We start from the raw sequence: 10,943 nt of genomic DNA on the forward strand, positions 1-10,943 counted from the left end.
GCACCCCACAGAGATGACAGTCCCCCTTTTTTGGAACTTTTTTATTAATATACTTTTTTTTTTTTGTTAAATTTCTTTGTATTTTTTTTTTCCTGCAAGACTTGGTGTTGGCGGCACTGTTGTATAACGTCAATCCCAAATTCCATGAAAGAGAAATCAGAAGTAAAGGTTGAGAAGGGAGGAAGGAGGAAGGCAGGCCAAGGAGTAAACAGAGGTTGGCTAGAAAAATAAGAAGAGAGTGTGTGGTGTGGGCATTCCTGGGCAAGGCCATTCCTTGAGGAAGGGGTTGGCAGGCAGCTTGCCTCTGCCTCATGCAGGGAAGGAAAGTTCCCCTGGGCTCTACAGTTCCCTCGCGTAGAGCTTTCTGTCCCCAGAGGAAAAGCTAGTAACAGGGATCAGCCATTTCTCAAACAGGGCTCTTCACCCACTTCTCACCTGGGGTTGACGTCCACCTCTGCCCTGCCTGGGAACTGTGGGAGACATTGGCTTCCTTTGGCTGTCTTTTCTTTCCCCACCTCACAGGACTCTGAGGTGATGGGGTGGGAACGGCTAGACTTGCTGCAGCTTCTGCTGCCCTTTGGCTCCTATCTTACTCGTCTCTAGCCTCCAGAAGTGCTCCCCACAACTGCCAGTACTGAGGAGCGGAGTCCTCGCTTGCTCTAGTGCCTCTAACCCTCTGCAGAAGTGCCTTCTTCAGGCCCCTTGGGAGTTTAATCAAAGGCCACAAGTGAGTCCAGACCAACCAAATAAATTTTAGGGGGGCAGAAAAGGGTAGAGAGGTGAGTGGCAGAGTCTGAGAGGAGTGGGCTGGGTGCACCAAATAGTTTTTGTTGTTGTTGTTGCTTTTCACATTGCTCTTGGCATGACATGCCATCCCTGGGGGTTGGAAGAGGGACTGGCTGAGGAGGAACGGAGAGGGAGCATTGAGGGAGTTTCCTTTAGCTCACTCCCCCTTTCTCCCTGGGGCAAGGATCAAGTTAGGCAAGAACTTAGCTGGGTTCTGGAAGGTCTGAGTGGAGGCTTCTCTTCTTGCAGTTTTCCATTTGGGCCAGTAGGCCCCAAGTGACTCAGCCAGTGCCTTGTCTGGCATTCAGTCACCTTTTATTTTCTTTCTCCCCTCCACTCAGATTCCAGGAGACTCCTCAGGATACCAAACCCCCACCCTTGGTGAAATTTTGACTTAAAGAAAAGGTTGGGGAGAATATGGGGGCAATGGTCTGACTTAGATTTGTGTATCTCAGAGAAGAGAGCCAACTCTGCAGCTCTGAGGGAGAACAGCCCTTCATATGTAAACAATCTAGAGAGAGAAGGGGTTGGGTGGGAAAGAAAACAAGAAAGATCAGAGACAGGTCCAGAATAAGTGAGGCCATCTCAAAGAAGAGAGGGAACGGAGAAGCAAGAGACAAAAAGAAAGGGGCACAGAAAAAAAAGAAAGAGAGAGAAAACACAAGTAGGAGGGGAAAGAGAAAAAGGCAGGCCAAAGTGGGTGGAGAGGCAGGCAGCCAAAGCCAGGAGGCCAGGATGTCGCCTCAGGTGAGGAGCTGGGAGAACAGGAACGCCAGGCTGAGGTCCAGCAAGGCCACGGCTCCCACCACCAGGGGGTTGGCAGCTCCCTAAAGAGACAGAGGGTGAAGTGGGTTCAGTCTTTGAAGCCAAGTGCTAGGTCCCACCTTCCTGTCCTGGCTTTAGTAACAAAACTGAAGGGTCCCAGAATCCTCCCTGCACAGGTAGGAGTGGAAGAGTCCACCCTCATGGACTCTTCATGGACCACCCTTCATGATCCATTTCAGATCATGAAGCACCTCCCTTCTTCCTACACAGGGCCCTGGCCTCACACTCTGAAGATAGACAGCACTGCCTCCTCCCACCCACCACCCCTCTCCCCCATCCTCAGCACATCATGTGGGCAAAGCAGAAGGTGCCTGGCCTTAGTAGCAGACATTGGCAGCAGCAGCCAGTACTGCAGTAAGGCAGAGGGAGGATGTGGTTGCTAGGAGATGGGAGAAGGCCTGGAATCCAATCAGAGCAGAGGGTTCTGGAGAAACTCTCCGCCTCTCCCGATTTTCTGCCTCTCCCCCCCATTCCCTTCTTCCCAGGAGAGGGAGGGTGAGTGAGGGTTGGGAGGAACAATTTTTTCCTATTTCTGGGCACCAAAGAGAGAAAGTATGGAGGTGGGGGTGGGGGTGGAGCAGGAAACCGGGGCTGGAAATCATATGGAAGGAGAACAGGAAAAAGTGGTCTGATTCTACCACTAATTCTTAGTTTGTAGCTAGGGGTAGGTTCTTTAAGTGCCTGGGTTCTGTTTCCTAGCTGCCCCCTGAGAAGGCTGGACTTGAAGGTCTCCAAGGTTCCTCTGAGCTGGAAAGTTACCCCCTCCTTTTTTTTTTTTTTTTTTTTTAAAAGTGGGATATGGTCCAAGACTGGCCAGGCAGAGAGGAAGCTGAGGGAAACTGAAGTCCCTCAGGGGGATTATACAGAAGTCTAGAAGGGGTGGGAGGCAGGGCTTTGCAAGTAAGAGGGCATAAAGGGGGGGCTCACCGGCTGGGCAGGCCTCTCGGTGGCAGCAGGCTCCTCAAACTCTTCCATCAGGCACCCAGCATCAGGACCCCTTGAAGACAAGCCCCTCAAAACTGGTGTGGGGGCAGGCTCAGACTCTGAGCCTCCTGGGGCCCTCAGTTGGGGCAAGGATTCTTCATCTTCCCCCTCCTCCTCTCGAAGGCTTCCTGAACTGTCACTGCAGCCTCCGAGAAGTGGGGAACCATCTCTGGGTCCTGGACCCTGCATCCCGGCCTCATCCTCAGCCTCATAGCCGGCTAGTTCTTCTGCCTGCTCCCCAGGACCTCCCCACTCCTCGGGCCAAGCTTTGGGACTGGAGAAGGGACCCCAGTCCCCTCTAGGAGGCAGTGGGCTCCGGCAGGCAGGGGCTCGCCAAGGTTGGTGGGAGTGGGCGGGGCTGCTGGGCAGTTCCGGAGAGCCCTCTGAGGGAGTCAGTCCATTCTCGTATACCCCAGGGCTGTCCTCATCCAAAGGCTCTGTGTCAGAACCGCCTGAATCATGTCTGGGTCTGCGGCCTGGGCAGGGACAGCTAGGAATCAGTGGGGTTTAACTGGCCAGGAGCCAGAGACACTTGCAGTTTATTCCTTGATTAGCACCTTCCAGGGTTCTGGTTACCTCCAGGCTCACAGTTTTTCATCACCAGACCCCAAACCTTCCATTACCTTGCCTCATACTTGCTCAGTTCCACCTCCAAGACACCCTCCATCCCTTTGTTTTTTCCACCCCCGATCTCCGTGTCCCCCACCCGCAAGTGCCTCTCCGGCTCCCCAAGGAACTCTCCCCTCCCACAGGATACCCGCACCTCACCTGGGGCCTCTAACATGGGTTGTAGGTCCTGGGCTATCAGTTTGGCCATTCGCGCTGCCTCCACAGCCTTCTCGGCGACGCTGCTGGCTGCCACTGCTTTTAGGAGGGCGTCTGCTGCCCTGTTGGGTCCCAGGGACAGGGACTTGTCTGACTTCCCGCCACATCACTTTATCCATGCTCTGATGCCCCTTCCCCTCTCCCGACCACATCACATCTGCCTGATTTGAGCGATCTCTGGGGTCCTCATCTCTCTGCGCAAAGCCGGCTGCGGGCCGGGACAGCTCCCCGACTGGTTTCTAGGCTTAGTCCTGGGCTGTATACTTGGCATCACACCCTCTCCTCGCACGCCCTTCTACCCTTAGGTCCTGTAGTAACACTTCGCTCTTCCAGCTGCAGGGCCAGCTCCCCTCCTCCCAACTCTGTTACCCGCTGCTGGCCTGCTCCTGCTTAATGAGCCTTTGCTTTCTTGGCAACTGCTTCTGCAGCCCTGTTGCTGCTTGCTTTGCCGTTAGTACCTCTGGATCCTACCACCCCCTCCTGCCCGCTAGGGTCAAACACTTCTCTGTGGTGTAAGGCACTGTCCGGTACCCTTATCCTGCTCTAATAGGGATGATGCCCCCCACCTAGTTCAACCATCCTCTTGTCTCTTCCATTTCGCACTGCAAGCCTATTTAACCCTACTTCAACCAGTCTTGATTTCCCGGCAGGGAAAGGTTTCATCTTGCTTTCGTTTGGCCTAATCTGTTGTCACAGCCTTCTCCTCTGTTCCTGGTGCTGCCTCTGCTCACCCCGGTGCATCTCTGCGATCTAGAACTCTCTCTAACAGCCGGATCGCCTTTCCCTGCCAGTGTACCCGCTGTCTCACTTTCGCAGTTCTGCCCATGTAACTCCAGTCCGCCTTCTGTGCCCCACTTGTCCTAGCCTGCTCCTCGTGTTCAGTTCACTTCACTGTCAGCCCTCGCTCCATTACTGGTTCTCAGTTCTCTGTTTTCAGATGCTTCCTCAAGTCTCCCCTCCATCCCACCCTCTGCTGTTGGGTGGTTTAGAGTCCTCCAGTTGCTTCTGTAATCCGGACTGAAGTGAGGCACAAAGGAGCAGAAATGATCAGATGGATCTGCTATGCAAGGGTCTGACTCTTTTTCGTCATGGGCCTTCTTAAAATCCATTCAAGAAAGGCAGTTTGTGTCCGGTGGTTGGTGGCGTTCACTATACTTCTAGGTGAACTTCCTATTGTGTACCTTGGGCACAGAGTCAGCTTCCCTCCTTCAGAGCTAGTGGGCTTAGGACTTCAGAGCCTACTGGGAGGGACATAAGATAACCCTGTTGTATTCAGGGTTTTGAGAATGTTTATGACTAACCCTGTCTGGAACTGAGCTGGGCTCTGAGCAGCTCTGAGGTTCACCCTTCTGTTGTACTGAGTTATGCTGATGGCCACAAACATGACGATAACCTGTGCCTTTTGACATGGAGGGTGTGGATTATCAAGTCTCGGCAGTAGACTTAGTCTATGTGCAGGCATCAGGCCAGACTCAAGCTACCTGGCAGATGTACCTGCTGCTGAGGCTCTACTGTTACCATGGCAGCCAGCAGCCAATCAGGGTTGCCAGGCCTGTTGCTGGGGAGACCAGCCAGCTTCTTCCCACTGCCTGATCTTCTAGTGAGTGAGATCAGTTTTTTTTCCCCCCTGCACATGCCTCCACCCTACCGAGCCCAACATGTTTCATGATGCTCTGATCTTCCTCTGCCCTGGCTTACTGCCCTAGGTTTTAGTACCCATAGGCTCAGACACATCTATAGATGCATATTCTGTCCCAGTCATCTACCCAGGATGTTCACACATGTTCATACTTAATCATATTCACACATGTGCACATCAACAACAACCTGCCCATTACATAATTAAAAAATTCATTGATACATATTGGGGCATATCCTGATCACTGGCCTTCTGAAGTGTCCTCATTCCCTTTAAAGGAAACAGTGCATACAAGTTCAAATGGGTGTGAGCCATATAATGCAAGGGTCTCTGAGTTTCATTCCAAATGAATTTCGGTTATTCTTAGGTCTGTGTTATCTAACTCAGTAGTCAGAATCCACAGAATTATGAAGCACTCAAAATGTGACTGGTCTCAAACGGAGCTGATGCGCTGTAAGCGAAAAATACACGCAACGTTTTAAAGGATCCAGAAGGAATGCAAATTACACTTGGTTAAAGGATAAAATTTTTGGAAATATGGCTTAAATACAAATATATTATTAAAATTTACTTAACTTGTAACATGTTTCTTTTTAATATTTTTTCGTTTTCCTTTTTTTTTTTTTGAGACAGGGTCTCTTTGTGTAGGTCTGTAACTATCTCTGAAGACCAGTCTCAAACTCAGAGATCCGCCTGCCTCTGCTTCCTGAACACTGGGATTAAAGGCGTGTGCCACCACGGCTGGCTTATGTCACAGCCTTCTTGGCCATTACTGCTTTAGATAACAAAGCTCTGGCGCATGGAGATGCACTCTGATTTACTGAAAGAAAAGACTTCTTTGGAGGCAAGACTCCTCCCTTCAAACCGAAGCAGAAGGAGGCAGAGAAAGACAAGCTGGTAGACAATAGATTTCAGATGTAAAAACTAGACCTCCGCCAGGGCCAGGGCTGAAATAAAGTCAGCCTGGGAGCTAGTGAGGAAGGGACCAAGGTGTTCTGTCCAGGATGGATGCTCCCAGTCTGAGGCCTGAAGGCTGGGTGAGCTGAGCAAGAGGAAGACTAGGGAGGTTTCCCAGCCTGCACAAAGCAGTGTCCACTGTCCCAGCTACACCAAAGACACACGTCTCCACAAAATACAAGCAGTCTTACTACCTCCCTCCAACACTCAGCCACCCAAAGTTACACCCACATCCACCTACAGCCTCAGGTCTAAACATGCCAACTCCTGGGGCTACGACTCCCCGGACACAGGCCTGCTCACGCTTCCCCACCAGGCTGTAGGCCTTGGCTCTTAGTTCTCTTTTAAGCATAGCACCCAGAGAGTCCTCTCCTCTTAAAACCCTGCTCAGATCTATGCACCAGATGCCCACCTGGCAGCAGCGATTTCCTGGCGCTGGCGGGCAGCACTCACAGCTCGACGGGCACCTTCGACAGCCCTGTCCACCTTCTCCTTGACTTTGCCCCGTCTAAGGGCCAGAGGCAGGAGGCTGCGGACACGTCCCCCGTGTACCAGCCTGTTGCGCTTGTACTTGCCCTCCTCACGGGAGCCATCAGGCCGGGTGGTGCGTCCATATCCGTGCCTTCGGTTGCCCAGCCATTCGCCTTCATAGCGCAGCCCGTTGGATCTCTGGCTCACTCCAAAGCCACTGCGCCGGTCTGCACGCCACTCACCAGCGTACACCTCAGTGGCTGAGCCCTCGATGAGGGCGGGTGGCGCTGGGATAGGGGGCCCGCTGGCCTCAGAGCCCGGGGGTCCTGTACTGCCAACTTCGCTGCTCACCTCGCTGCGTAGAGACCCCCTCTTGCTGCCCAGGGAGCTGCGGCGCCCACCAGCCCGGAGCCCGCTGAGCAGCAGTGACCGGCGGAAGAATCCACCTGCTGCTGGAATGCGCTTACGGGAGGACGCCCCATCGGCGTCCCCTGGCCCCGCCAGCACGAAGCCGCCTCGAGAGCCGGAGGCTGGGCTGCCTCCTTCATCTCCTGGTAGGGGTAGGGGTGGAGGTGGCGTCGGGGGGTCGCTGTGGCCCGAGTCCAGGGAGGTGCGGCGGGGTGAGCGCAGAAGCGCCGCCTGGTGGTAGGGTACACTCTGGCGCACCCCGTAGCCGTGGCGCTTCCCGGCCTGCCACTGGCCTTGGTAGGTGCCTGTGGATGTATAGGAGTTGAAGAGTCAGAACACTTCACTGGGCTCCCAGACCCAGCAAGCAATTCGTGGTCCCAAAGCCCTTGGAAGCCCAAGCGACAAGTGAAAGGGAAGCAATTAGCATGGAGGTCTGGGAAGGGCCAGGCCAGGCTTTGTTTGGTAAGTGTTGAAGAGATGAAGACATGTAGGTAGCATAAAATACGTGGATTTTGGCAGTGTCAGTGGACTGGGGAAAGGCAGAGAAACCAGCAGGTTGGAGTGTATGAAGGACAGGTGGCCCAGAGGCTGTGATGCACAGGCTGACAGGTGGTGGTGTGTAAAAAAATGGCACGTGACAGACCAACAGGACGGCAGAGCACAAACTGACTGGAAGAATACGTAAGGTGGAGAGGGGTCAGGCAGGTGGAGAGGGTAAGTGAAGGGGCAGGCAGATTGGGGTGAGGGAGAAGCATGCAGGAGACTGTCAAATGAGGAAGTATGACTTTGGTGGTGATGGGAGAGGCAGGATGATGGGGCCTAGGGGGGGATGGTGTGGTGTGAGGGACACACGGGAACACTGGAAACAGAAGGCTGGCGCATCGCACGCATATGGCTAAGGATGGAGGATGGAGGATGGAGGAAGGGAACAGCAGGGCGTGGAGGGCGGAAGGCTGGGGAAGGCACACGCGCCGCAGGCCGGCGGGAGGCGCACGCGGACGGGCAGACAGTAGTGGGCCGGGCCCCGCACCTCCGTCGGAGTAGGTCTCGGTGCCGTAGCCGTCCTGGAAGCCGTCCTTCCAGAGCCCGGCGTAGCGCAGGCCGGACACGCTCTCCCACACGCCGCTGCGCCCCTTCAGCCCGCCCAGCCACTCGCCGCGGTAGGTCCAGCGGCTCTTGCGCTCCACGCCCAGCCCTTCGCGCTTGCCCTGCTGCCAGTGGCCCTGGTAGCTGTGTCCGCCGGGTCCCGTGAAGACACCCAACGACTCGAAGCCGTGCGCCCAGCAGCCGCTGTACTCTCCCTGGGCGCCGGGCCCGGTGCACACGCCGTAGCCATGTGCCCGCCCCGCCTCCCAGCCCCCCACGTAGCAGCCCCCGTCGTCAAAGTCGAACTTGCCCCCGGGGGACATGCATGTAGTTGGCGCGGCCTCAGCCCCCCGGCGACTCAGCGCATCCTGGGGCTGGAGAGCCGGCTGGGGGCCTGGGGGCCGGGCGAGGCCTGGGGGCGGGGGCAGTTAGACCGGGGCTGGGCGGAGGGGCCCCAGCGCGGGCAGGCAGGGCCGGACCCTCATCCTGAATGGCTGCGGAGAAAGAGGGGTGCAAGTAGAGAGCGAGGCAAGTGGAGAGCGAGGTCCCCCTTCTTCGCCTGCCGCTCCCCTGCCGGTGGCTCTAGGGCATCAGCACCGCCCTCCAGCCCGCCTCCCATCCCCCCTGGGCAGCATCTTTCAGCAGCTCCCAAGCAGTGAAGGCAAGGGGGCTTTCCCATTCCTCCCAACTTGTGGAAGGTGCCTCCCGGGACTTGGGGTCCCAGCTCCGATCCCGAACCCTACTTCTCCAACCTAGAACCCCAGAGTGTGGAGTGTGGATGGCAGTTGGAGGTGGGGGACTTGGGAGGGGCCTGGACAGGGTCTTCCGACACCTGCTTTCCTAGGCTATATGGACCCCTCTGGCTTGATTCTTTGGCTTCGCTAGCAAACCCGGGTGCGGGGGAGGCGGAGGTAAAAATGTAGCTGGAAATCCGGACCCAGGTGGGCCGATGGTAGAATAGGGATGGGGGGGGGGGGGACGATGAGGGTAGGGGTGGGCAAACTGGCGAAAGGGAGGGGACAGGTTACTCACCATGTGGGCTGGGGCTCAGGCTGCCTCCCGGGCGCAGTTTCCATGGCAGGGTCCCTCCACTCACACCTCACCCGGACAAGCCAAACCCCCTTCCCTTCCGGAAAGACTGCTACAACCAGAGAAGGAAGGTGGGGGAGCTATGGGAGAGTCCCCTCTCTCTTCTGCTGAAGATGCAGGCTAGTGTTGGAGGTGAGGTAGTGGCAGGGTGGGGGTGAGAATGAATGTAGGGGGAAAAAAATCTGCCTTGAACGGAGACAGCAAAGAGGAGCTGGAAGCTGGATGGGAAAGAGGAGGGGGCTAGCAAGAGGGGGTGTTTTTATTTTTTTCTTCTTATGGTTGGGAGAGGAGAAAAAAAAAATCAAAATTCCAATTCCATCCCAGCACAAATCAATGTTTGCTCCAAAGCATCAAGGGGGAGGCTGGGCCAGGCAGATTTAAAGGGGCAGAGAGGAGCGGAGCCGAGAGGGTGGGGAAAAGAGTCAGTGGCAATGATGGGGGTGTGGGTGGAGAAAGGATGCCCAGGCAGAAAAAAAATGGGGGCTCACTACCCCTGAGGTGAGGAAGAAGGCAGGTGGAGAGGAGAATGGGAGGCTCCGAGACCCCCACGGTGGAAAGAAACCCTGGCATGCAGGCAAGGAGTGGAGTGAGGCTGAGGGGAGGGGAGGGGAGAGGAGCTAGGGGGAGGAGTCGGCGCTTCAGATGGGGAGGCAGGGGGAGGCCAGAGCCAGGTGGGGGAGGAGAGATGCTCGGGAGACCGGGAGGGTGAGAAGGATATAGAGAATGAGGTGCAGGGGTGATAAGGCGGGAAGGGGGGATGGGGGAATACACCCGGCATGGGAGAACTAGTCCAGGGCTGATGAGCGATGTCTAGGGAGAGAAGAAGGGGAGGACGAATGGAGGGGAACAGAAACAGATAGGGAGCCGACGAGAGCGAGCGGAATCAGGGTTGGGATGGGAGGGAGAAAGCTCTGCAGAGAAAGGGCAGGCATGGGAATAGAAATCCATCCAGGCAGGAAGAGCCCAGACTGAGGCAGGAGGCCCGGAAGTGGTGTTTGTGGGGACCCTGGAGAGAGGGATGAACCGGCCAGCTGCTTGGCCCCAAACCAGGAAGCATTTGAGCTTGGATATGGATACCTCTGTCCATTCATCTCAAATTCCTCTTCAAGGCTGCGCCCACCCTCTCACAGTTTCAAAGGCAGCTTGAAACGGGGCCCTGCCAGGAAGCCTGGCCATGCTAATACGCACTACCAACTGTTTCTGTCTGGTTGTCCCTCTGAAGGAAGTGTCGATATTTTAGTGTGTGTGGGGTCAAGTCTGAGGAGGCCATCAAGATCTTGGGGCTCCGGAGTCTTCTATTTTGCAGCATAGAAGTGAGGATACATAGGTTGCTTGAGCAGGCTCTCGCTGTGGCCCTTCAGCCTATCACCCCCTTTTCCTGTCCACTCACCAGAGTGGCAGTATAACTAGACCGTACTGGTACTGACAGTCTGCAGGCACAAGCTCCTTTCCGTCCCTCCTCGGCTTCCCCAGGCTGCCTCCAGTTCTATGCCTGCCCTTAAGCATTTTAGGGAAGGAGGCTCTGTCCAATCATACAGTGTGACCAACCAATTGTATGCAAGAGTTTTTCTTTTCCCACAGGATCTGGTCCCTGTTGTCCACCCTCAGCCCCACACCTCCTCCCAGGAGGAGAAGTCACTCACCAGGGACACCCAGCAGAGGTGGCAGAGCTAGAATCGGAACACCAGACTTCAGCTGTTTCTTTTTCTTGGTGCTGGGAATTGAATCCCGGGTCTTCGAGAAAGCATGTGCTCCATCACTGGACTCTAGCTAGTTTGGGTTTATTTGAGCCTTTCAGTTCCTCCCAGGAATCTGTGCTTGAGGATATGCCCTAAGGTCAAGGGTTACACTGGGTAAAATAAAGAGTGCAAAG

General features: G+C 55.4%; 1 protein-coding gene across 1 annotated transcript; it reads right to left on the bottom strand.

The window, feature by feature from the left end:
• Window positions 1-13: 13 nt before the first annotated feature.
• Window positions 14-9,688, bottom strand: Jph4 (junctophilin 4). Its single transcript, XM_087912032.1, has 6 exons — window positions 9,014-9,688; window positions 7,926-8,475; window positions 6,429-7,200; window positions 3,364-3,482; window positions 2,539-3,071; window positions 14-1,613 (listed from the first exon to the last, which is right to left on the bottom strand). The coding sequence occupies exons 2-6, from the start codon at window positions 8,302-8,304 to the stop codon at window positions 1,530-1,532; spliced, it is 1,887 nt and encodes a 628-aa protein (XP_087768158.1). The 5' UTR covers window positions 8,305-8,475; window positions 9,014-9,688; the 3' UTR covers window positions 14-1,529.
• Window positions 9,689-10,943: the final 1,255 nt, after the last annotated feature.

This window comes from Myodes glareolus, chromosome 12, assembly GCF_982192425.1.
Source record: "Myodes glareolus chromosome 12, mMyoGla1.1, whole genome shotgun sequence".
NCBI lineage: Eukaryota > Metazoa > Chordata > Mammalia > Rodentia > Cricetidae > Myodes > Myodes glareolus.

Excerpts from the sequence above, each read along its gene's own strand:
- Jph4 (XM_087912032.1), bottom strand. The coding sequence starts at position 8,304 with ATGTCCCCCGGGGGCAAGTTCGACTTTGACGACGGGGGCTGCTACGTG. Across the intron at positions 7,201-7,925 it reads CGAGACCTACTCCGACGGAG|GCACCTACCAAGGCCAGTGG; the intron begins GTGCGGGGCCCG and ends ATACATCCACAG. Across the intron at positions 3,072-3,363 it reads ACCCATGTTAGAGGCCCCAG|GCCGCAGACCCAGACATGAT; the intron begins GTGAGGTGCGGG and ends GTCCCTGCCCAG.